The sequence below is a fragment of the Pseudochaenichthys georgianus genome, chromosome 15, assembly GCF_902827115.2.
Source record: "Pseudochaenichthys georgianus chromosome 15, fPseGeo1.2, whole genome shotgun sequence".
Classification (NCBI taxonomy): domain Eukaryota; kingdom Metazoa; phylum Chordata; class Actinopteri; order Perciformes; family Channichthyidae; genus Pseudochaenichthys; species Pseudochaenichthys georgianus.
In genome coordinates this window covers 8,686,799-8,713,096 of record NC_047517.1, presented here as the reverse complement: position 1 = coordinate 8,713,096, position 26,298 = coordinate 8,686,799, and the positions used below count along the sequence as shown (strand labels likewise).

The window sequence follows — 26,298 nt, the reverse complement described above, 5'->3', positions numbered from 1 at the left end:
GTCTCTGTATCTTTTTTCCTCCCCCTGTTCCTGTCCCAACCCTGTGTCTTCTCTCCCTGTCTCACCCCCCATGTGCTGACAAGCAGCCCGGAGCTATGGCCGCAGAAGAGGTAACATTGTCTCGGGGGGGGGGGTTCTGCTTGCCACGCCGTCTCCGAGGCTGGGGGGGGGGGTGTTATGGTGGTGTAACTGTGCTTTTCTCTGTGCTGTGATTGAATGGAATCATATTAATTTTGACACAGTTTTTCACATTGTGCATTTAATCAAGATGGGGGTCGCTGAAAGCTGTCTTTGTAAATGAACTTGGTTTGCTTGAAGGTGAGAGGGAACACACCATTTCCTTTTCTCTATTCTGAGTCAGTGTTTCGGCCGCAGTGTTTATTAAAAACACAATAGCGCAAACAAGGGATGCAAATACATCCATTTTACACAACAGAAGCTTACAATAAATTAAATTAAAAACCAAATCAAACCTGTTAAATGTTGAAGCATGTTGAGTTGGGGTTGTTCTGAAACCAATCTGGAGGGCTTTAATGAACAGTCACGCTGACTCAGAACTGATTCATCATCTGAATGGCAAGCGATGGGCTTCCAACGTGGCTCGTCTCTGATTTGATTTGTGTATTTTGACTGATTCTGTCTTTCTTCAGCAAGGAGGGAAGCTGCCATGTGACTTGTAAGGTCACCGCAGTATTGGGTATAGGAGACAGAAGTTAGATTCATAGCTTTGTGATTGCTATCAATGTTATCCCTGCTAAAGAAAGAGAGACAACGGCATCGAACATGCATATTACGTTTGGACAAGCTACAACGCCATCGACAAATCCACTTAAACATTGACCGTGAGACGATACGACTGCTGTGACATTTCACACTTGTGGATGGATGTGAATTTGACATTGTAACTTGATTTCATCACAACAAACATGAACATATTATCACTTGGGACCATCATGTATCATATCAGAATTATGAAGGTAATCTACTTCTACTTGGGGCGGTGGTGGCGAAGTCTATAGGGACTTGGCTTGGCAACTGGAAGGTCACCAGTTCAAGTCCCAGCAAGACCAAGTGCTACCGAGGTGTCCCTGAGCAAGGCACCGTTCCCTACACTGCTCCCCGGGCGCTGTTCAAAATGGCTGCCCACTGCTCCTAACACTAGGATGGGTCAAATGCAGAGAAACAATTTCCCCACGGGGATTAATAAAGTATATCAATCAATCAATCAAATAAAAAAAAACGGATTCTGCGATATAAATAGTTTGCAGTACTTCATTAATTCATCTGTAACCCCCTCTCTCCCTTTCTTTCCTTCCATCACACTCTTGTACCTCTCTTTCTTCCCCCTGTTATCCCCGTCTCTCTTCCTGGTGTCCTTCTCTTTTCCTCTCTTCCTAGGCCGTTCCTGTCTTTTTCCCTTTGAAGATGGTTTCCTGGACGACGGTCACGGTGACCCCTCTTTGACCCCGGGCCTGAACTCGCCGACCCGCTGCCAGAACGGAGAGAGGATGGAGCGCTACTCCAGGAAGGTCTTTGTCGGAGGCCTCCCCCCTGACATAGATGAAGGTAAACAGAGGATCGTTTCCATGACTCAGCTACCTTCAGGCTGCTTTAGCTCCTGCCTGCTGCACATGTATACTAATAAGGTATAGTACTTACACTGGAAGCCTCACAGGGCACCTTGCTATTGGCTGTTTGCTGCTAACAGTTACACTCAAGTATAGAAAACTACTCCTTGTTGAGGATATTCTTTCAAGATATTAGTCTAAACCCCTCTTCTTAAAGTCAATATTTATGTGAATTAGGTTTTGGTTAGATTCCCAAAAAAGGCTCTGTAACACAAACGTAATAAATGTTCAAGTTTTGTTTTACAGCATAAGATACGTCAGGACAGTAAATCCCCGACTCAGGATGTTCTGAAGCTTTTTACTTAGCCTTGCCTCGTCTTAAAAACAGCGGTAGCTACAAGTGGCTAAATTAGAATAGTAAACGTCATCACACCGAACGTTAGCTTCCTTTGGCTTGGCGGTTGAGGTGAAGTCATGCGGCAATGATATCGTGTATGACTTAACATCTTCTACTACCTACTAGCCTCACTATATGAGTGGGGGTTTGCGGTACAATTTGAAACGTCTAACATCTAAGTATCTTCGTGTGCCAGAGAGCTTATTTCCTGCAATATTAAAAAATAAAATGTAAAATCCCTTTTTAGTTCAGGGAGCCTTTGCAACTCCCGGGTTGGCCTACAAAGTCACATCATCACCGCACCACTATCAAGCAATACAACTAATCAAACAAAGCCTTGCTGTAAGTTGGCTGCCTTCAGGATTTTAGGAAATACGCTTCTTTACTTGCTAAGAAAATTGTCAATGCTTTTAAACCCTTTGTGAATTTGTAGGTTTTTAAAGTAATGCTTTTGCCTTTAGTCTACAACTTCTGGTTGATATGAAACGTCTCCGTTCACATGCGTCTACCAGTGGTGGTTCCACTGGGGGGTGGGGGGGCATGCTGGGGCCAGCTCCTTTATTGTAGGGTCAGAATGTGTAACTTAGTTAAATGTAATTAAATCAGAGCAAAACAAAGAAACAAATTTAAAAGAACACACATGCCCGTTAACTTTGGCTCGAGTTCCAGCACTGTCACAGATTGTATTATCATAGACTCTTCTTTCTGAGGGGGGCCACAGGGGGGTCCAAGCTCAGTGTTACAGGGGCGCTGGTCCTCGTTGCCCCCCCCCGCCCATGGCGTCTACGCTGTTAAACGAGCACATGATGCACAATACGTGCCCTTAGCTGGCTGAAAGATTCATGAGTTTCCACGGCACACGTCTGGATGTGCCCGGCCCGTGTTTCTGTTTAATGCAGCGCCTGGAACACGGCAGAAAATAGAAGCGGGCCTCTCTCAGCAGAGTGTGTGTCCGAGTGTGTTTCTCCATATAGTCTTTGAAATGCATATTACATGAGTGTCTTATCATGTCATGAAAATAACATTCAAGTTTCCTCTTCCATTCCCTTCGTTTTACAGATGAGATCACCAACAGTTTCCGTCGCTATGGGCACCTGGTGGTGGACTGGCCCCACAAAGCGGAGAGCAAGTCCTACTTCCCACCTAAAGGTACGACACATTCTCAGAGCATTATCGTGTTTTCCCATCACACATCAAAGTCTACAGCAATAAATATCTCCTCGGGTGCTTCTCCATTTTTAAGTTTGGTAAAGAATCGTGTTACGCAGGATTCGTGACCCAAGCTGGGCCACCATGGAGGTGTCTGTTTATCTGAGCGAACCCCTGTCGTCATCTCACAGAAACACACACATAGTAACCGTTGCCTCTGTAGCTGCCAAAGTCAAAGAAATAAACCAGTTTATATTTAACCACGCCTTCTTCTGCATTAGCGTGATTGCATCATGGAAGTATAATGAGAACACTAAATAAAAGGTACATTTAAACTTACGGCAAGAACATCTATTTTTATCTAATAAATAATATAAATCAAAATATAGCTCATACCGACTCCTAACTGGCTTTCAGAATAGAAAATAAATACTTTAAATAGATTGAAATAGTCCTTCTTCCTCCACCTTGTGTCCTTTCCGTAGAATGTATAACAAGTGGACATCGTCCCCAAGTCATCCAACATCACGCTGTATTGAAGAAGACTTGAAACTAGCCTTTAAGATCTTTCATTAATTGGACATGTTTACTGAGGTAATAAATCAGGTGACACATAGGATACTTTCTTGTATTGTTATGGTAGAGTATTTCAAGTTTAAATTTTCTCAACCTGAAATATTTAAAATTTCTGTAAGAAAGAAATTCTCGTATTGCTTCCTCTATTACGTCTTCTTCTGCCTAGAGTTCTGACCCGAGAAGTGTTTTGGTAAAGTGTTGTCAGGGGACCAGAGCTCGTCGACATCCCTCCCTCTGGCCCAGGAGCTGCTGTGTGTCATATTAGGAAAGCTATTAAAGCTCTGGAAATATCTGACATTCCATAGGCAGATGATAATACGCTGCATCTGGAGAACCTGCCGCCAGTTTCTCCCCCACTCTCATTTTTCTACATCCCTTTTTTATTTATTTGTTTAGCTCGGGAGGATTATTTTGAATAGGCTTGACTCTACTAATATCCTAAGCCCGAGGGGAAAAATGCAGCATCCTTTTAGGGGAATGAATGAGCTTACGGCAGCTGGAGAACACAGTCATGTAAGGCGGGGGGGGGGGGGTGAAAGGCACGTGGGCCTGGTGATCTGGGTAGACTTCATCTCGCCATAGCTCCATAGGAACTGAAGAAATGTCCTGTTTATATCACCGTCCATATTAACTGGCAGTGGAGCTGGACGTGTGTGTGTGTGTGTGTGTGTGTGTGTGTGTGTGTGTGTGTGTGTGTGTGTGTGTGTGTGTGTGTGTGTGTGTGTGTGTGTGTGTGTGTGTGTGTGTGTGTGTGTGTGTGTGTGTGTGTGTGTGTGTGTGTGTGTGTGTGTGTGTGTGTGTGTGTGTGTGTGTGTGTGTGTGTGTGTGTGTGTGTGTGTGTGTGTGTGTGTGTGTGTGTGTGTGTGTGTGTGTGTGTGTGTGACTTTCCGTCCTGCTTCCCATTAGACTGCCAGCGCTGTGTGTCTGCACGGTTATGAAACTGTGTTGGTTCAGGGATGACTCATTGTGGCTCAGGCCGACTTTAGGGGACTCAGTTGGTACTTGGAGAGAGACCATGCTCTTAAGTCGTCCTATAAGCCGTGGTCACCATGTTGCTGTCGCTCACCGCTGTTGTTGCTAAACGTAGGGAGCTATTCCGGACTGAGATCGGGGAAATGGGGAGGAGGTGAAGCGTTCAGTAGCGCTGGGAGCTATTCAGCTACACATGCTAACGCTCACGTCATGCTGCAATAACAGCGTTTAATTCAAAGGGGACAGCTGTACTTTCCTTCTGACTGCCACCGGTCATTATCAGTGTGTGTTATTGTGTTGTGAGCTGGAGAGATGTAGACAGTGTTTTTGCAGAGAAGTGCTGCACAGGGAACAATCTCACTGCTTCACTCAGGCCGCGATGTATCTGTTCGCCCTTGTGCTGGGATTAGATCCAGAGAGTGACTTGCTTCCCCCTCCTCTACTCTATCACTCTCCAATTGCTCCAAAGCCTCCGGGGCCGTTTGTTTTTCGGAGAGCAGATGTTTGTGTCTCCCTCCATCCATCCTGCCACCGTCTTCTTCTTCTGCTGTCAGGAGGCGGTCTGTTTTCATTTTGTGGCAGAGTTACAGGCCCCTGCAGAGTTCTTGCTCTCTCTCCATCCTCATGGGAGGAATGACTTTTTCAGTTGTTGTAGTTCTTCTCTACTCCGTGTTTCTGTGATGGAAAATGTAATACTCAACCGTTCTGCTTGTCATAGTATTGTTAACTGACTACAAGGGGAGTTGTCATATAAGTTACGGCATGTTTACGACCGTGACAGTGGCGGGAGAACCACCGGACGGAGCAATATAGGGTTAAATAACCAACTGTTCCGTTGTCTGTTAATATCAAGATATGACAGCGTGTCAGAAGTGGTCGAGGATGGCAACGTTTCAACCACCAGAGAGTTTTTGTTTCGAGAAACCCGCCGAATGGTCAGACTGGAAGAAACGGTTTACACGGTACAGGACAGCTACTAAGTTGGACAAAGAAGAAGGTCCAGTTCAAGTAAGCACGCTGGTATATGCGCTCTTTTACCTATGGGGAAGAGGAGAATGAGTCGCAGTATGATGTTGTACTGGCGAAATTTGATGCATATTTCATCCCGAGACGCAACGTTATACATGAACGGGCATGTTTCAACCAGAGAGAGCAGCGCGCGGGAGAGAGCAGCGCGCGGGAGAGTGCAGCGCGCGGGAGAGTGCAGCGCGCGGGAGAGAGCAGCGCGCGGGAGAGAGCAGCGCGCGGGAGAGACATTCATCCGCGCACTATATGAGCTGTCGGAACATTGCAACTTCGTAACGGCTCGTGAGGAAAACATAAGAGACAGAATCGTGGTGGGAATTCTAGACAAGGATCTGTCTCAGAGGCTACAGCTGATCCCTAACCTCACTCTGGAGATGACGGGACAAGAGGCGCGTCAATCAGAGGAGGTAAAAGCTCAAGTTAACCAGCAGGGGGAGCGGGCTTACGTCGTGCAGGAAGTAGCACAACGGCATAGCAGAGGTGCAACACAGAAGTGGCGGCACCCACAGAGAGAGAGGCGCCAAGAGAGAGAGAGTGAGAATGACCACAGGAAGTGACTGCCCAGCAAGGAGGTCTACTTGCAATACTTGTGGGAAAAGTGGACACTGGGAAAGGGTGTGCACGAGCAAGCAGGTGAGAGAAGTGACTGAGGGATCAGAAGATGGACAGTATTATTATCTGGGCTCAGTTAATAGCATGCCTCACAGTGATAATGAATGGACAGTCACATTAGAGATTGGCAGCTCACCTGTAGAATGTAAAATAGATACTGGAGCCGATTGTAGTATCATAAGCGAAACTGTGTACAAAACACTGGAGCCAAAAAGGGTTCTACAGAGGCCGAAGAAGGTGCCGAGTGGTCCCGGGGGTGGATTGAACTGTTTAGGGCAGTTTATAACTCAGACCAGCTACAAGGGGAAAACATACACCTGCAGGCTCTATGTCATTAGAGGGCAGAGTGTGAATAACCTACTCAGCAGGCCAGGAGCTGTAGCTATGGGGTTAGTAAAGCGAGTGGGCGAGGTCAACACCAGTGAACAGGAGTTTGGCTTACTGAAAACACAGCCTGTGAAGATAGCTCTAAAGGACAATAACCAGCCCTATGCAGTATGCACAGCACGCCGCGTCCCCATACCGCGCCTGGGTGCAGTGAAAGAGGAGTTGGAGAGGATGGAAGCCAACGACATCATTGAAGCCGTGACTGACCCAACAGAGTGGTGGAAAAACACGCATCTGTGTGGACTTAAAGAAGCTTAACAAGGCTGTCAAAAGGGAGATTCATCTTGCCGACGTCAGAGGGGATGATAGCTCAGCTCAGCGGCTCCACCGTCTTCTCATCACTTGACGCAGCGTCAGGGTTCTGGCAGATCCCACTGGACAAAGACAGCCAGAGGTTGACCACCTTCATCACGCCGTACGGAAGGTTTTAAACGTCTTCCCTTTGGGATAAGCAGCGCACCTGAGATATTTCCGAGGAAGATGGTAGAGACGCTGGAAGGGCTGGATGGCGTTGCCGTCTACATGGACGACATCATCATCCATGGCAGCAACACCAGCGAACACGATGAGCGGCTGCAGAAGGTTCTGGATCGGCTGGAGTCTGCAGGCCTGAAGCTGAACAATGAGAAGTGTGTGCTGAGAAAGGAGGAGCTGCACTTCCTGGGTCAGGTGATCAACAAAGATGGTGTACGACCCGACCCGGCCAAAGTGTCTGCAGTCAGCAAACTTGAACCACCAGAAAACGTGCAGGAACTAAAGAGAGCCCTCGGTATGATCAACTACCTGGGGACATATATTCCAGACCTCGCCACAGTGGGCCAGCCACTATATGCACTGTTAAAAGCAGACTCCGTGTGGATGTGGGGTCCGGCGCAGCAAGCAGCCTTTGAGCGAGTTAAAGAGCTCCTCACAACGCCACCTACCCTGGTGTGCTATGATGTTACCAGGAGCACAGTGGTCTCAGCAGACGCAAGCAGTTATGGGATAGGCGGTGTCCTGCTGCAGCTCCATGGCGACGACTGGAGACCGGTAGCATACTGCTCAAGGCGACGCTGAAACCAGGTACGCTCAGATGGAGAAGGAGTGCCTGGCGAGCGTGTGAGAGGTTTCAGATGTATCTCTACGGCCTACCAGCATTCAAACTGATTACGGATCACAAACCCCTCATCCCACTGATGAACTCCAGGGATCTCGACAATGTGCCACTCCGCTGCCAGCGACTCCTCATGCGGTTGATGAGGTTCAACCCGGAGGCTGAGTATGCTCCGGGGAAAACCCTGGTGGTGGCAGACACACTGTCCAGGAGCCCACAGGAAGACAAGGAGCTCAGTAGAGACACAGACGTGGAGTGTTACGTAGCAGCTGTGATGAGCAGCATTCCAGCATCGCCGAAAAAGATAGACCGACAGCAGCCGCGTGGAGACGGCAGCAGACGAGCAGCTCCAAGAAGTGATCAGGTACATACAAGAGGGGTGGCCTGAACACCTAGCACACATACACACCTGTGTTAGGGAGTACTTTCCCGTTAGGAAGGAACTGTCTATGCATGATGGGGTAGTGACCAGAGGGAGTAGAATAGTGATACCAGGGAGATTGAGGTCAGAGATACTAGAACGCATACATGAGGGCCATCAAGGTCTTAACAAGTGCAGAGACAGGGCCAACACTTCGGTGTGGTGGCCTGGCATAGCCACACAGATCACACACATGTACTGTCGTGAGCAGAGGAGAGCACAGAACAGAGAGCCTCTCCTGTCGACACCTCTCCCAGACGGGCCGTGGAAGAGAGTTGGCATAGATGTATGTGAACATGAGAGAGAGAGAGTTACCTAGTCATAGCTGACTACTACTCTAGATACCTGGAGATACTCCACATGCCTACCACGACTAGTGCACATGTGATCTTGAAGCTGAGAGCCACGTTTGCCCGCACGGAATACCGGAGGAGGTTGTCAGTGACAACGGACCGCAGTTCAGCAGCGATGTCTTCAGAGGCTTTGCCTGTGACATGGACTTTACGCACACAACCTCTAGTCCCCACAACCCACAAGGAAACGGTTATGCTGAACGTGCGGTCCAAACGGCAAAGGGGATTCTGAGACAAAAGGACCCCCTACTTGCTTTAATGGTTTACCGTTCTTCTCCACACAGCAGTACGGGTGTCAGTCCGGCAGAGCTCCTAATGGGCAGGGAAATCAGGACGACGCTGCCCACTCTGGCCAAGAACCTGCAACCAAAGTGGCCGAGCAGACATCACATCAGAGCTCGAGATGCTGCGGAGAAGAGCAAACAGGCCTTCTACTATAACAAGCGCCATGGCGTGAGAGAGCTCACACCACTGCAGCGAGGAGACCATGTTCTCACCAGACTGGACAACCAAAAGACCTGGTCCACACCTGCAGTAGTGGCAGGTGAGAGTGTTACACAGAGGTCTTATCTCATCGAGACGGAGCAGGGTGCTCTGTACAGACGTAACCGTCGACATCTCCAAGCGGTGCCCGTCGCGGGGCCTCCAGCGAACGACGACACGACACCCAGGAATAACACACCAGACATTCAGATGAGCCCAGAACATGGCTCGCCTGGTCCAACAAGGAACACTGATGGACTGATCCAAACCAGGTCTGGTAGACCTGTTAGACCTGTCCAGAGACTTGACCTGTGAGGGGACAGTTCAATAATAAAAAAAGGGTGTTGATATTGTAAAAAAAAAAAAAGAGAAAAAAAGGGGAGATGTCATAGTTATTGATGTGTTGATATTGTTAAAGAAAGATATCTAAGTTATTGATATGTGTTGATATTGTTAAAAGATGTCATAGTATAGTTAACTGACTACAAGGGGAGTTGTCATATACGTTACGGCATGTTTACGACAGTGACAGTAAGTGGGGGTGGGGAGAGAACCACCGGAGGCAGCAATAAAGGGTCCTTAAATAACCAACTGTTCCGTTGTCTGTTAATATCCAAGATATTACACTGCTCACTCGGAAAAAGCACATCTCTGTATCCTTGCCTTTGTGAAATAAACAAAGAAGTAAAGATACATCTGAGTATGAAAAGATAAACCTGGATTGAAATGTCACTTTTAAAAGCAGTGAGATTTATGCTCATATTTCAGTAAAGTCTGCAGAAGTTTCCTTTGATGAGGAAATGGAGAGCATGGGACTAAAACACACCTGTGATGTGTGGCTCAGCTGGCACCAGGTACCAATGCAGTACTTTCACTCGGCAGGGTATTATTAGACTGTTGGGGCATCTGGTTCATAACTCCAAATAATTGTCAGTGTCAGGATAAGGATAGCACGCAAAGGAATCATTTCACATTTTAGGAAAGATTACTTCTGAGTGGCGCAGTGGGGTCTTTTTCATGTAGGCCGACCTGAAAGTCAGCATAGCTGGCAAACATTCTTACAAGCTTTGTTCAGCAGGATCATCTCGACATATTAACACTACTTTAATATGTAATGCAATGGCATAAGCAGAAAGTTAGTGTTTGGTTATAACGGAACTACATCACGGTGAATCCACGGAACACTCCGTCTAATACCTGTGTAGGGACCAACCTAAATATGATTTATAAAGGCATGTTTACAAAAGGACTATTTGGCATGACCAATAAAGTCACAGCTACAACAGTAGCTTAGCCTGGCCCTGATGTATCCAAAGTCCATTTGGATAACAAGCATTTTAAACGCTTTTTGCTTGGCTTCATGCGGACAGACCTGACAAAGCATGCGTTCCATGTTTTCAGATTGCCATTGAGGCACGGTTCCTCTCCTCATATCTCGAACTCTTGGCCGTCAACCAGGAAACACTCTGTCCTGCATGAGGTCATTGGTCCGTCTTCACAACCCACTGGCACTCTGCCTATTGTTAGTGAATTCTAGAACCCTGAAGGCAGGAGAGACTGAAAAGAGTCAAGGGAAGCTTATAAAAGTGAACCGCATTTAAATACACAAAAGATGCGGTGGTGTACAACATGAAATGTGCGAGTGGAGGCGCTCTCCTCTTCCGTCCGGTCAGTCCAGGTCAGCAGGAGGAAGAGGTCAATCCTTGGCTTGCTCTTCCTGTTGTCATCTGAGGTCTTCTCCTATTGGCCGACGTCGTCGGGGGCGGGTCCAATGCAATTCCTGCCTTGTTCAATACATGAGTGCTAAACCCAGTGTGCTCAGTGTACAACATCACATGTCATTTCACCGTTGATTCATGGTTTGAAAATGCAGCATTTCGCCACATGCTAATGCTAACCGGAAGTGAAGCATTTTCAGAATAAAAGTATTAAGTTAATAGTTAGTGAACTTCAGGTTTTTCAGAATAAAACTGATTTGAATTAAATAGTGTATTTAATTCAAATTACGCCATATCAACATTGATTTTAATTTTTAACACTATCGTGTGTCTTTTAACGGTGCTCTGTAGGATGGAAAATGCTGCCGCTGTACGTATTCCCTCCCTGGACAGTGCTGGGAGCGGAGCAGCAGAGCTCTATAAATCTCAGGCACGAGCCACTGCAGACCTGCGCTCTCCTCCCGCGGTGTGAGCCTCTGCACTGCGCTAGGCTGATGGAAAAAGACAGATCCATTCAGACTACATATCAGACCGTTGTAGTGGAATCTGGGACAGTCTAGCACTTCTGCTATGTACACAGTGTCCTGATGGAACAGGTGATATATTAAATCCAAGAAGCTCATCGCATTTTCTGAAACAATACGATACAAGCCAGTTATATGACAATTCAGAATCACAATTCCTCAGCTTTGTCCCACAGAGGGGAAATGTACATTGTTACAGCAAAAGTAAGATACTGTAGAGACAAAAAAGGTGAGGCCTTCTTTTTATTTATGTTTTATATATCGCTAGATTTGTTCAAATAATAACCCAATGAATATTAAAGAAGCTTGAAGTTACCTCACTTGACAGCACAATGTGCGGGTACACCATTTGTATGTGATTGTAAAATTGAGTGTAGAACATAGTAAAGGTTGTCTTGCTTCAGTTTGGTACATTTCTAACCGGGTGCATTAAAGTAGCACTGTCCTAACTCTGTGTGTATGGCACTCGTTCATGCTGCCTCTCTCCCTGCCTTTTCTCACTCCCCCCCTCTTTCCATATCTCCTCCCCCTTCCTCTCCTGCCCAGGGTCATGGAACACGTTGTTCCCCTCCTGCAGACTCTGAGCGCTGCTGGCTAGCTCTGCCTTTTCATGCTGTTTTTTTTTTTTTTAAGATTGCAGTTGTTTTTTCTCTGAGGGGGGATGTTAGTGCTAAACCACATGATTTATGCCAATGACAAACCCTCTTTATGTAACCCGGCAACACAGAGACATGGTCTTATGCCGGGCGATGACGCGGCACGTGGAGAAACATGACAATGCATAAAACGTCACATTTTTTGCAACTTTCCCTGAGGGGTTCCGTGTTGAACGAATACTAAAAGATGAAGCGGGTCACTTAAAGGAGCTGATTGCAGTTAGCTTCGCATTGTGTGCGGGGTTCTTTCTGCTCCCTCTGGTACAGCTTGTTGTTAGAGGTATCAGTATATCCCCACTGAGGTTATAGCCTTACGTGACTCTACACGGCTCTTATAACAACCTGCAAGAGGCTTGTCATTAAGGAGCCTCTGTGGTTACTCTCCACAAAGCAGGATGCAAGTAATGACTCCACAGTGGGAATGCTAGTGTGTTAGCGTAGATCTCAGTTTGACATCGGGCCAAATGGGACACATGGATTATTATAGCGTCTATGCTGCCATCACGTAACGAACAATGCTTATCGAGATCAAAAACCTACTATTCCATCATCTCCATCATTGTTGCCATTATAATAAGACTGTATGGCACTTGAATTGGCCTCGGGGCCATGGCAAGCACTTATCAGCCTGTTACGTGAGGGGATCATGGGGATCTCTTCTTCTTTTTATCTTCCTATTTTTGTTTGCATTACATAAAATCTATATTTTTGCAGTATTGAAAGTGTGGCACATTGTTAAATTAAAAAGGTTGTGGTACAGAAAAGGGTTTTTAAATTATGTTTCCAATATTATCTTATATCAGCGCCCCAACTTTGATCAACTATAAATGTCCAGTGTTTCCCATACCGCTGAGCCCCGCCCACGGAGCCCCGCGCCCCCCCCTTGAAATTCAAGGTGTTTTTTTCTTGTTTTTTTTTAAATGTATTTTATAAATATATATATATAGCACCAAATTGCAACTGAAGTAATCTATCTACGGTCACTTTCCAGATTTGACTCGGATAACGACTGACTTTCATTTTAAGTTGTGAGTTTAGTGTTTTGAAGAAACACTGATGCACATAAGTAACAATAATCCACAGCTCTTCTCTCAGCTCCAGAGGATTTAAAAACATATATACCCCCCCACACATATAAAGCTCAGTTGGTAGAGCTGATGGCCCATGTACTGGGACTTCGTCCCCAAGCGGAGAACCCGGGTTTGAGTACTGCCCGGGACCATGTGCTCCCCTCCAACTCCCCCTTTCATAGCTGTCACTCAAATAAAGGCACTGGTTGCCAAAACATCTTTAAACGAAGAACAAACCTGAAAAACTGATAACTGGATTTATTCCGATTAGTGTGTTTGGTGGATGTGCGCCATTTGCAATGCCCTTTATGCACATGCATGGTTTTATTCCAGTAGAAATCATCAGATGTGACATTTCTTGTACCTCATGGGTTTTCGATTGATTTACTGTAGACACAAATGTGAGAAAGACACTCGTCCCGTCACTGACAGAGGACATGTCACATGCATCAGGAGACACGTCACACAGACAGAAGCCGCTTTCAGAGCAGCAACTGTTAAGGACACATATGGCTGCTTACGCACCTGTTTTCTTTCATTTCCCCTTTGATGCCTTTTTCTTTTCCCCCTCCCTTTTCCCGTCCAGCAGCACACTCTCTCTCGCGCACATACCACAGCTGACTGGCTCTGCCGACTCAGCTCTTTCTCGACTCTCCTCTGCAGCGCTCCACTCAGGAATGCTCTCGTGAACCATGACAGATGCCCATTCCTCTTTGCCTGTGTGTGTGTGCGCGTGCGTGCGTGCGTGTGTGTGTGTCACTTTTCATACACAGGATCAGTGGTGGAAGAAGTTATACTTAAAGTGATATAAAAATGTAAAAATACTCAGTTATTGGCATGAAAATATTCTGAAGATACCAAAAGTACTTCTAGTGCATTGAAAAATGATATATATTAGATTAGTGGAATACGAATAGTGATGCAATATTGTGTTCATCACAGCTGGTAAAGGTGGAGCTCATTTTAAATATTTTGTAGTGGAATAAAAGTATAAAGTAGCATGTAAGACAAAAGTCCTATAACAAATACATTAAATAATACAATAAAATAAATAAATACAATTAATGAATAAAGAAAGACCAATAGCAGCAGGGGGATATTGCTTATTTAAAGCTATGTTTAAACCATGTCCAGCTGTCGTTTAGAATTGTCCATTGAGTTTATCTTTAATGTTCCACAGCTGCTTTTCCAATAAAAACAGCTTCCCCAATTTTATTTTGGGGTACTTTTTGAATATTTAAATGATTTGATTATTAAAGCAGGCGTCTCCAGAGACACTTGAAACTGAGTGGTGGGAAGTTGGACACAGAGAGGATGCTGCAGAATGGACTTGATCACTGATGGCTCCATTAACTGCGCATGTCTGCCAGGTCTCAATGTCCAAGAAAATAGACATTGCACAAATGATGATATTTCAAGTTCCATATATGAGTGCAATTTGCCCTTTTCTATTGCCTCTCATCGCAGTCATTCATGTTGCTGTGTTAATCTGCTTGAGACGGAGAGGGGAGGATCTGAAGAATGTTTTAGGCAAAAAAAAGCAACTTATTTTCTATTGATTTAATGAGCTGGTTTTGCTTTAAGACTTATTTAAATAGAAAGCGGTTGAGTATGCCAAACTGCACATACTGTATATCACCTCATTGAAATATGTGCACAGTACCACAGGCGCACGATATGCCTTTAGTGAAAAGGTTAATCTCGTTTTATTGGTGGAGGCTGAGCAGCTGCAACAGTCCATTTGCCCCAGTAGAGGGTTCTGGATGTGTGTGTGATCCTGTGCATATCGTGCTCCTCTCAGAAGGCAGCTCATATTCCCCTGACTCATGGGGGCACAGGCGGTGAGGGGCTCCTGCTAACATAACCAGAGCGACGCCATCCTAATTCACCAGCCTTCGTCACCTCGCCTCCTTTGGCCAAGAATTGCATTATTAGGATGTGGCTGTCAAAAGGTGACTCTCGTCTCTTGTTTCCTTTCTCGGTGTAAATCGGATCTCTATTGCCTGCTGCCCCCCGTGGCGTCATGTGATGGATGCCCCCCTATTGAGGTTTTTTTTGTCCCTCCTGAAACGGCTTAATAGCTCCGACCTTGGATGAGGTCTCTGCTCTCGATGCTAAATAATTCAACAGTACAGTGAGGCAGAAAGCAAGTCAAAGACATCACCAACGTCTCTGTACCTGAAGCCACCCTCAGGAAGACGTGCAGCGCGTCAGGACGGTCCATTGTGCACGGGTCTTTCAGAAGCAGAGCCCTCTGAGGCGTTCCAATGGAAGCAGGCTGCAGGGCTTATGGAGGCAGGCGAGGACAGGACAGGCCACTAGGCCGTATGCCCGAGTAGAGACTCGTTTGTTTGAATCTATTAATATTACAAGGACAGAAGTATTGGGCTTATTGATGGAATGTGACAATGAAGACACTGTTGTAATGCTCCCATGTTTACGATGTGTTGCCATAGCAGTGTTTAAGCACCATGCTCACAAGGGTAGGATTATTAAATGCAAGTTTTTGATTTGAGAGTATCTTTCGTTTGTATTTAACACTTAGGCACAACTGCAAGTCACTTTTGTGTCCAAGTTAGAAATAAATAGCGCTTCTGTTCTTAAAATATAAAAATAGCACATCACTGCAATGTAGCTCCATACTGTCGGCTCTGTCTAATTAATGAGACATGTATAAACCTTCATGTACCATCTCAAGTAGAGATGTCCCGATCCGATCACGTGATCGGGGATCGGAGCCGATCACGTGATTTTCAAAAAATCGGGGATCGGGATTTTTTTTTTTTTTTTTTATAATTTTTTTAAATTTTATTTAATGTTACAAAACAAAAATGACCATGTTCACGTCTTAAAGTCATCCTGAGGACTTAGTTTTGGTTTAAAATTACACAACATCATGTATGTGTTGCTTTCTTTGGGCTTGTTTTCATAGACCTGGTTGCTTATTTCTCTGAAATCTGGCAACAGAGTGGGCGCAGTGTCTAATAGTAGCAGTAAGCTAACGAGAGGCTACGTTCAGCTGGTGACTCGGGAGTCGGGACAGAGAAAATGTCAGGAGTTTGGAAGTATTATAAAATTGAAAGCGAAGGCAGTGTAACAGCCAGATGCAATGTTTGCAAGGCAGAGGTTCCGCGTGGTGGAAAGAACAGAGCTACGTTCAACACGACCAATCTAACATGCCACCTGAGAAACAAACACCAACAACAACACGGCGAGTGCACAGCGGCCACTCAGGTAACGGCACTGAAGCAACCGACACTTTCAGAGGCTTTCAAAAGGAAAGAGAAACTGCCCCAGAATAGTGAAAAGGCCAACACAATAACAGCCAAGATAGCTGAACTCATCGCGTTGGATGACCAGCCGTTATCTGTTACCTTTTTTTTCTCTTAATGCATTGCATAAAGATCGGATCGGGAAAAATCGGTATCGGCAGATTGTCAAAATCAAATGATCAGAATTGGATCGGGAGCAAAAAAAGGTGATCGGGACATCCCTAATCTCAAGCTTGCATAACATGTATAATGTTGAAAAGTAACGGCCCGTCCACACAGCGGCGTGCGCTGACGCTTGCCGGCGGGCGTGTCTGAAACTCGACCAACAACCAATCACATGAATCTCCCGCCCCTGACACACAAGCAGCGGTTTGATTGGCTAGAGCTTGTACTGGCATATGATTCGATTGGCTGACGCTTCTGCCGAGGCGTCAAAAGTTGAACATTGCTCAACTTTTGCAGTCAGCCACGCCAGCTACGCTCCACGTCGCTTCCCACGATGCATTTCGGCTCAAAGTGACGTCACCCCATTCAAAGTGAATGGGGAAGCGTCAACGCACGCCGCTGTGTGGACGGGCCGTCAGCTTGCCATTAACCCACCATGCGCTCTCACTGACGATATTTAGCACAAATACACAACTTAGCAACGAGCCGGCCCACGGGACACGCACGAGACACTTGTCATTGACCCGGTGACGCGACATTAACAATGTGATGTACATCTCATATCTGCATTATGACCTTTCACGTTCATTACATCTGTGTCACTGCTTTTATCAATGTTTTTTTCACCACTTTTGCTCGCCTGAAAATACAGGAAGACGAGCGGATCGCTGCAACGTAGCTTGAGCCAGATCTATTGAATGATGCATCTGTATGAACATTCATGTACATTCTTAGAGCATTAATAAGCCCAACGTTACTATGGCTCCCACACATATCCTTATGTTTGTGTTTATTTGCCCTTTTCTCCAGGCTATGCCTTCCTGCTCTTCCAGGAAGAGACTTCTGTCCAGGCCTTGATCGACGCCTGCATCGAGGAGGACGGCAAGCTGTACCTGTGTGTGTCCAGTCCCACCATCAAAGACAAACCGGTGAGCGCCGGACATTCAGGGAGCAGTAGACTGTTCAGATAGTGTTAACATTATTATTCATATTTTACAATCTGTCCTTAATGTCAATCGTTTTTTGGACAGATTTTTGCATAATGAATTGGAATGAAATCATTCTTAATTTCATAATTGTTCACTAAAAAAGTAATAAAGTTGATAAATATATTGCAGGAATGAGTTAGAATGTACTGTAAGTGTTTTGGTTAAATGCTTGAAAAGGATTTGTGGTTAACCCAAGCTGAAGAGATGTTCACGTTTTGTTCTACGACATAAGATACGTCAGTAAATACCTACTTTGTGAATGTTCGGAGCTTCTATTTTTCTTTAAAAAAAATGGTTGCTAACAAGTGGCTAAAGAAGACCACGTCATCACAGCGAACGTGTACCGCCTTTAGCTTAGCGGTGGTGACACGCAGCGATGCGACCGTGATGAAGTCTATTTATAGCCCAATTACTTCTGGCAATTTCATTTATGCTTTAAAAATCACAAAGTGGGGTTGATGTGGAGGTGTGGAAAAAACATGTACGTTTGAAAATCATATAGAAATAAAGAATACAACACGAGTATAACACACTTTGCCTTTCAATGAGCACCCTTCTTCCTGTTTGCAGGTCCAGATCCGTCCCTGGAACCTGAGCGACAGCGACTTTGTCATGGACGGCTCCCAGCCTCTGGACCCCCGCAAAACCATCTTTGTGGGGGGGGTGCCGCGGCCCCTTCGTGCCGGTAACTACCCAATATCAATGCAGTATATTTGTCTTGCGATCCCCCAAAAGCTGGTTTCATAACGTTGGCTGGCACGGGCCACGGAGACGGTAATGAAAAGTCCCCCCTGTGAGAAAGCAATCCTCTACTTGGGTTTCCAGGAAGCGGGCCAAGCGTCATGTAAAGAATTCATGGTGTAACGGGAGGCTCAGTCTTTCTGTTCTTGGGATCAACATCGCTGCAATGTGACTCCGACTAATCATACCAGCAGTTTGAGACCGATCTGATGGGTCGTGCAGGAGGGTAGACTTTTACATCGCTTGATAACAATCACAAACCTGTCGCTTTAAGAGGGGCTGAATGCTTTCAACGTGTGGTCGAAAGGACTCGCTTTAATCCTCTTCTCTCCCCCTCTTCCCTGCAGTGGAGCTGGCTATGATCATGGACCGGCTGTACGGAGGTGTTTGCTACGCTGGCATCGACACCGACCCGGAGCTCAAATATCCAAAGGGCGCGGGGCGCGTGGCCTTCTCCAATCAGCAGAGCTACATCGCCGCCATCAGCGCTCGCTTCGTTCAGCTGCAGCACAATGACATCGACAAAAGGGTGAGCGAGTTCATGCGCTTCACTCATTCACGGCGTCCTTCCTCTGAGGGGAAGCAGCGTCCTGAGGTTTTCTCGCAGTCATTCCTAAGGCATGCTTCAGAACTGAGCCCATGTCTCCCAGCTTTCATTACAGCTGGCTTGTCTGCCTCCGCACAGCCCTACAGTAACGGGAGGCCGGGCCCTGGCTGTACACGCACTAAGGCCTTTGGCTGCCTGAGTCCGACAGATGTTTCGAGTTGCAGACACATAGGGTGGGGTTAATTATAGTAGTTCCCTACACATGTATATCCACTCGGGCTGGGCTGCAGCCTGGTTATTTGAGGCACAGCGGCCCCTGCAGCGGGAGACATCGTGACCAACAGAGACTGGTTGTCAGCCAGGAAGCCGAGCCTCTGTAGGGCGGAGCGGTCCTCCCTAACCCAGCTATCACCATCCATCTTCAGTGGGAGATGAAGGGACCAGTGTTATGACGGGAAGTCTGTAGGAAGCAGGCTTTGAACAGGGGTTTTCTTAAATAGTTGTTATGGTTAAAAACGAAAGTAGGTACATTGCCTGGCTTACAATCTGTCATGTGTTCTCCCTCTAACCCAGCCCAACCCCTGAACAACAAGGATGTGTAGTACAGAAAATAAAGCAGTAAAAAAGGGAAACTACATTATTTATTAAATCAACAAGAAGTCCAATGCTACTTGGATGCCGAGCTGTAACCATATACAGAGCAGGCGAGGCAATTGTGTTGGGTCCTGTGGTGGGAGCGCCTGGGGGGAGAGCTGGCCCCCCATACATAGGCTGAATGGGTAACGGGCTATAGTGACCTTCAGATTGCCAATTAAACAAAATATCCCCTGAAAAACGCATACCTGTCTTCGTCATGGTTATTTTATTTGTATTATTTAAATGGTACGTAGTACCGGAATGACAACATGACAAAGCTTATTCTACATACACTTTAAAAATGTAGTTTCCTTGCCACATATGTCATCTTAAAAAGACAATGATAGTAAGTGCTGGTATATATGTTGATGTTGTCGGGTGTGAAGTCTCGATTTGATCATTCCACAAGACGAAGTGTTGGCGTTTACGTTACATTTGACTTGTTCAACACAAATGACTCATCTCGCTATGTAACACACGTTCCCTTTCCCTTCCAACCCGTTTTATGAAAATTGAACCAATAGTTTTTCTGTAATCCTCTTGACAGACAGACAAGTAGACACACAGATTGACAGACCTATAAGTATGCCAACAATAGGGTTAGCAAGTGCTGTAGATAGAGGAGGAAGACAAATGTGGATTAAAGTAAATACAAAAGATGTCATTCTATGGAACATGGATGCCTGTTTTAATCAATTGTTTTCAAATGTTCCCTTCCTCTCACCTGGGCTTCTACAATCCCATTCATTGTAATGGCTCTCGATGATAGGACATAGAAACCAATTTCCCCTGGTCAGCTCTGTGGACACCGAGTTGAAATTGGTATTTTTAATTTCATTTCAAACCTTTATTTATCCAGGTGTATCCCTGATCTCTTCTTCACGGGAGAGCTGCTCATTTAGCAGCAGCATCTTTGTTTCTGCCCGGCTGTCTTCCTCTTCGTCTGGAGGAAGCGTATTGCTCACAGCAGTCCGGTTGTTAGCTCAGAGGGATTGTCTGCTACTGTTGAAGGACTCAATAACCTTTCATGTTGTGGCCATGCTATAACAAGGTTAGCATCCACCCTGCCTGTTCATGCTCTGAGGCGTCTCCATGGCGACTGAGCTCTCTTTTTTTGTGTCTCAGTGGTCAAAGTAATTTGACTGAATAATACCTGCTTCAGTAGAAAGAAAGGAACAGGGTTTGAATTGGATCAAGCTAGCTGTTATTACCCCACGTGTACAGGCTATTTGTTCAACAGCTGAAGGTTCAACTCCACACATGTTTGAGGCAGAAAAAAGCTAACATTAGGCTAAAAGCGAACGACATCACTGTCGCATGGCTGTGTATCAACAACTCTTAGCTAAAGGCGGCTAATGTTGTGCTGTGATGACGTTTAGTAGTCTCATTTAGTCACTTGTTGGCAACCAGCTTTATTATAAGACATACAATCTATGGACATTCTCGCAAAAGACACACGGTCATCAAACCTTCGCATTTTGTCAGTAGTATAATCTCCACATTAACAAGACTTTTATAAAAGTGCCATCCCCAGTAGCAAACCGCTAACGTAATGCTTTACACACACTACATGACCATCGTATGACTCCACGCTAACACCGCTAAGCCAAACGTGGCTAATGTTTGGCACGATGGTGTTTCGTAGTCTTCATTTACGTGTTTATGTTAAACGCAGACAGGCATTTAACCGGGAAAAAAAGAAGAAATAAACGTGACGAGGGAACCCGGAAATGCTAAAATGCTGAGTCCTTTCCGGGTTAAGGACTCATACCTGCACCACTTTACTACTCTGGTATAACACATTTGTATCTTCTAAATAATCCACATTTAAAAGAAGTAGTAATCCAGAGGGCATATGGGAATCCACATGTTCCTAACAGGATGACTAACTGTGCTGGACTTCACATCTGTGTACGAGATGAAACTAAGCACCACCTCTCGTCCTCCTTCTTTCCAGGTGGAGGTGAAGCCGTACGTCTTGGACGACCAGATGTGTGATGAGTGCCAGGGGGCTCGCTGTGGGGGGAAGTTCGCCCCCTTCTTCTGTGCCAACGTCACCTGCCTGCAGTACTACTGCGAGTACTGCTGGGCCAGCATCCACTCACGAGCCGGACGAGAGTTTCACAAGCCACTGGTGAAGGAGGGAGGCGACCGCCCCCGACACGTGTCCTTCCGCTGGAGCTGAGGGGGGGTATACCAGTCAGCCCTTGCCCCGGGTGAACCCACACTCAACCCCGACAGGCAGGCGCTGGCAACACCCCCCCCCACACACACCACACACACACACACACACACAGCACACACACACACACACACACACACACACAACACACACACACACACACACACACCACACACACACAACACACACAGCTCCACCCACTCCACCCCACTCCCCACAAACATGAAAAAGTAAACGGATACCGTCTAACCCATGGGACTGTCTTCATACCACACGGCTTCGAACTCATTGTCTACCGCTCCGATGAAGCATTGTCGGGGAATGCAATGCGAAAGTCTATCAACTTAGAATGGCACGTTGCACAAACATGCTCACTAAACACACACACACACACACACACACACACCACACACACACACACACACACACACACACACACACAACACACACACACACACACACACAACACACACACACAACACACACACACACACACACACACACACACACACACACACACACACACAACAGGATGGTATGTTAGACGCCAGGCTACTTTCAGTTGCCCGCTGTTTGGAGCAGTTGGTGTGGTACGTCCTCCTCACCGAGACGTGAGGTAGGACCTTACAAATATTTAAAAAAGTATATATTTTTTGTTTTGTACCTATCTATACATATATAGATAATTTAAATTGTATGTAAAAGGAGCATGCACTTATTTTGAAAAGCTGTAGTTATATGCCCCTACTTAAAAAAAAAATACCAAAGGCAAATGAAATGAATGCATACAGAAAAGCTGAAAGGTGGCATAAGATGTAGCAAAAGCAGCTATCAGTAGTGTGGGCCCGTATTGCCCAGAGTAAAAATAACACGGCTATATTCGCAATCAATTTTGACTCTGAGAATATTAATACCTCATATGCGCAATCAGATTAGTTTGCTTTTGATTTCTAGGTCTTTATTTTATAATAACATAATGTTTTAGTGTTATGTAAATGTAATGCTGCAATAGCTTTGCTGCTAAATCCATGGTATAAACGGATACCATAAGTACTTTATTCAGGCTAACATAACGAGATCAAGAGAAGATCCTGGTGTTGTAAAATGACGAGCTGTCACCGGGGGAGGGGGCGCCCCTGTGAAACGATGGTTACCTTTGTGGGGGGATCGGGGGTGGGTCGCCCCTAACTGCATGTTTATTTCAATCAGGTTGCTGCATGCAATAGACTTTTCAGTATCATGTCTACTATTCGATTCTGCCCATGTTGCACAACACACGATAGGCGTACATTCAAACCGCAGGAATCTGGACAGGAAGTCAGGAAGTCGTGATTGGAGGAAGTCATGACGACTCCGCGTCGCTAAACGTGCTAACGGAAGAGAAGCGCCTCTACGAACAGGGCAGTGAACACATCCAGATGACAGGGAGGCAACAAAAACAACCTTAATAATCACAAATCAAACTAAATGTAGGATTACCATTTAAACTGTCTATGATAGGTGAAGTAACTTTTTGCAGTGATTGTTGATATAATTGTGCAATTTTTTATTACCGTATGTAGTTAGTGGTCTGAGTTATGCCTAGAACTGTGATTCGCTTTAACTGTCGTCAATGTCCGACATAGAAGTCCTGTGAAACTTCATAACTAGTGTATGCACACGTATATATGTTCTCTTGTACACACACTTGCACCAGTATACATGGAAGCCTCTTGACACTCACAACACACACCACACACACACACACACACACACACACACACACACACACACACACCACAACATGGACGGCTGTCTTATCTTACGCACACAAACATGCCCATGATTCCACAGTCTGATCTGAAGAGAAGACATGTGAGCTTAAATTGAGAAATGAGATCTTTCTTTGATTTGTTCCGTCGTCAACACAAAAACAACCCACGTTAATGTCCTCGGAACACAACCAAAGAGCTCACGTTGTTTAACGGACGCCTAACCACGCGAGCCAACTGCAGCTCGTAATGGCCGAAGAGGCAGTCGATTAGATGAGGAAAGAGGGCAGTTGGAAGGAGAATGGGGGGGGGGGGGGGTCAAACATTAAGCTACTGGAGACTTGAGGCTTGATAAACCGAGCTATGCACAGGCTCTCGCCACACGGCTGGGGGAGGGTACAGGGGAACAATAGAGTTGCTTGCAGGAATCCTAAAGCACCCGAACATTAGTCAGCATTTCGCCCTTTGCCGGTTCCCTTTTCTCGAAGTCAATGGGTTGTTGTTAATAGGTTTTGTTAGACGCCTGAAATAAGGTATGTGGTTGACACAAGCTAAAGAGGCTTACAAGTTAAGTTAAACAACATAAAATACGTCCGGATATACCCCACTCACTTTGAAGGTTTAACGCATCTTAAAAAAGGTGGTTGCTTGCGGCGGTTAGCTCAACGGCGATGACCTTGAAGTTGTGACTACTTTTTATATCTATCTTCAAAATCACATACGTGGTATTCATTTGTTTGATTCTTCCCCCGATTCCGTCGGTTTGAGCTGATATACTTCTACAGTTATCCAAAATCCTATTTGAAGATCCCTTTGATCTTTCCCAAGGGAACCAGGGCGATGCATAACTTCCGCGTTGGCTTACAGAAATACATTATCCCTGCACCACTCTATTGTTAAAACGTGCCGATGTGCAACCATATTTATCAAGATTTTTCCTGCAAAGCTTGAAGTAATGGACCTGCTTAAAAAAGGTGGACATATATTTCTCTTAGTTTAAATTAAAAGGTTATGGTTCGCAGTTCAAACAAGATGGAGGGGTGGGCGTGGGCTGCCGAAGACAAGGCGGCTCCTTTTTAGGGTTAGGGGCTGAGGGGGGGCCAAGCTACACTGGTTTTAGCCGTTTGTTGGACAATCCGAACGGGATCTTCCATCATTGCAAGTAAATGTGTCGTCCCTTCTTTTTGTCCGTGAGTTGTGATTGTCCCGTGTCGGCAGCCCGTAGTCCCTTTCCTCTTTCTCGTTTCAGTCGCAAACGGTTTTGTTTTTTTTGCTTTAGGAAAGAGGTTTTTGTTGTTTAAGCAAACTTATTGAAACAAAGCAGAAGATACTTTTTTTACTGATATAAAAAAAGACTTAAAAAAGAAGAGGCTAACCACGAGTAATAATAAGTATCCCTATGAAAGTGAATTCTGGGTGTTTTTGTGATATTTCTTTCCCTACCCAGACAGGTTTTCTATGTTTGTTCCTTCTCTATGATAGATATTTGTTATGCACTACTCTTTGTATCGGAACAGTTTTCAACGGTCAGCAGTTCTTTTTGTTAAGAGACAAAAAAAAGAAGATGATAAAGCGTGCTTTATGACTGACAAGATCTTTTGCAATACCTCAATTTTGAAATATATTAGGAGAGAAACTGATATTTTCTAAGTAAGTTTATTCAGATGAAAAAATATATATTAATTTAATTCTTAAAGAGACAATGATTTAACAGATGGTTGATTTTTACTTTATCATGCTTATTTGCTTTTATTTTAAGAATTTATTTTTTTGAAAAGACAACAACTGAAGGAGCTAGAGCTTTATAACTAATATAATAATGTAGTACGTGAGAGTGCAGTGAGCGTGATGTCCCACTGGTCGAAACATCAGAGATAAGCTCTTTAAGAAAGAAAATAAACTATCAGGTGCTCAGAGATAAAAACTGAACATGTTTCCCACGTTTTTGTATATTTATAATCAATCATTTACTATGCTGACCAGAGTGTGAAAAGAGATCTTCTGTTCATTATTTTTTTAAGAGAAGTTTTTTATGTTTCCTAAAAGTATGTGCTCCCTTTTGTTTGTAAAAAAGCAACGTGACGCTGATTAGGTAGCCTAACGTCGTTGGGAGAAAAAATAAAAAGAGACTTGTGAGAGTCCACACGCTGGAGGTAGAGAGGCGAGAATGTTATTTTTAAACACAGACCAGACACACGTGTTTTCACCTGTAACTTGATCGAAAGCCCCCGAGGTGCATCAATTGACTGGTGGCCTTCTATTCACGCAAGACTTGAATTAATCCCATTTTAAGGCTAAGAACCTTGATTCTTTGTTGTAATGTGCAATACTGTTTGTACTGTTTGTAGAAAACAAGAAAACAAGAAAAGAGGGCATAAATCTTTATTGCAGAATTATTTTCATTGCAAGCATTGTGATTCACTAAAATCATTTTCTACTGTGTATTTACCTACTCTACCTGCTAGTACCTTCCAGTAGTAATGTAGCCTTTGTACTGAGAAATTTTCATTATTTTTAGAAAGTTTTGCTAAAAAGAAAAGAATTTAAACATATTTACATATTTTCCTTTTTATTTCGTATTGCTTTCTTTACAGACTTATTTCTCAACCATTATTTCTGGGGGAGACTTTCATATCTGGTCAATGTCATTAATATTATTTTGTATTTTTACTTGGAATAAATTAATTTTATGATGCTAATTCTTTAAAAGTTTATTTTTTTCGTTTGTTCACCTTTTTCATTTTTTTAAAGCTGAAAAAAAAGTTTGTAATATTGTTACTAAAGTGTCTCGATTCTTGAAATGCTAAGCTTTATGTGTTAACTCACTGATGTTGCTTACATTAGTGTGAAACTGATCCATGGAGAAAAGAAAAAGAAACTCTTCACAAACAGCAGACTGGTGGTTGGTGATGTTTAAGTGATTTGCAATGTATACAAATGAATGGGCAATAAAATAAAAATGGCAGAATGGAGCATACATGCAGTATGTTGTGATGTAATTGTGGAAGAT

At 44.8% G+C, this 26,298-nt stretch overlaps 1 protein-coding gene across 6 annotated transcripts in view; it reads left to right on the top strand.

Annotated features, from left to right (window-relative positions):
* Positions 1–21,594, top strand: part of cpeb3 (cytoplasmic polyadenylation element binding protein 3) — a 48,951-nt gene extending 27,357 nt beyond the window's left edge. For 4 of the 6 annotated variants that reach the window (XM_034101414.2, XM_034101415.2, XM_034101412.2 and 1 more), the window contains 7 exons: positions 87–110; positions 1,399–1,566; positions 3,025–3,114; positions 17,253–17,371; positions 18,002–18,116; positions 18,520–18,701; positions 21,313–21,594. In XM_034101414.2, coding sequence (XP_033957305.1) covers positions 87–110; positions 1,399–1,566; positions 3,025–3,114; positions 17,253–17,371; positions 18,002–18,116; positions 18,520–18,701; positions 21,313–21,540 — 926 coding nt within the window. In that variant the 3' untranslated portion in view covers positions 21,541–21,594. The remainder of the gene's footprint in view (positions 1–86; positions 111–1,398; positions 1,567–3,024; positions 3,115–17,252; positions 17,372–18,001; positions 18,117–18,519; positions 18,702–21,312) is intronic. The other 2 variants (XM_034101413.2, XM_034101410.2) reach the window with 1 other exon arrangement.
* Positions 21,595–26,298: the final 4,704 nt, after the last annotated feature.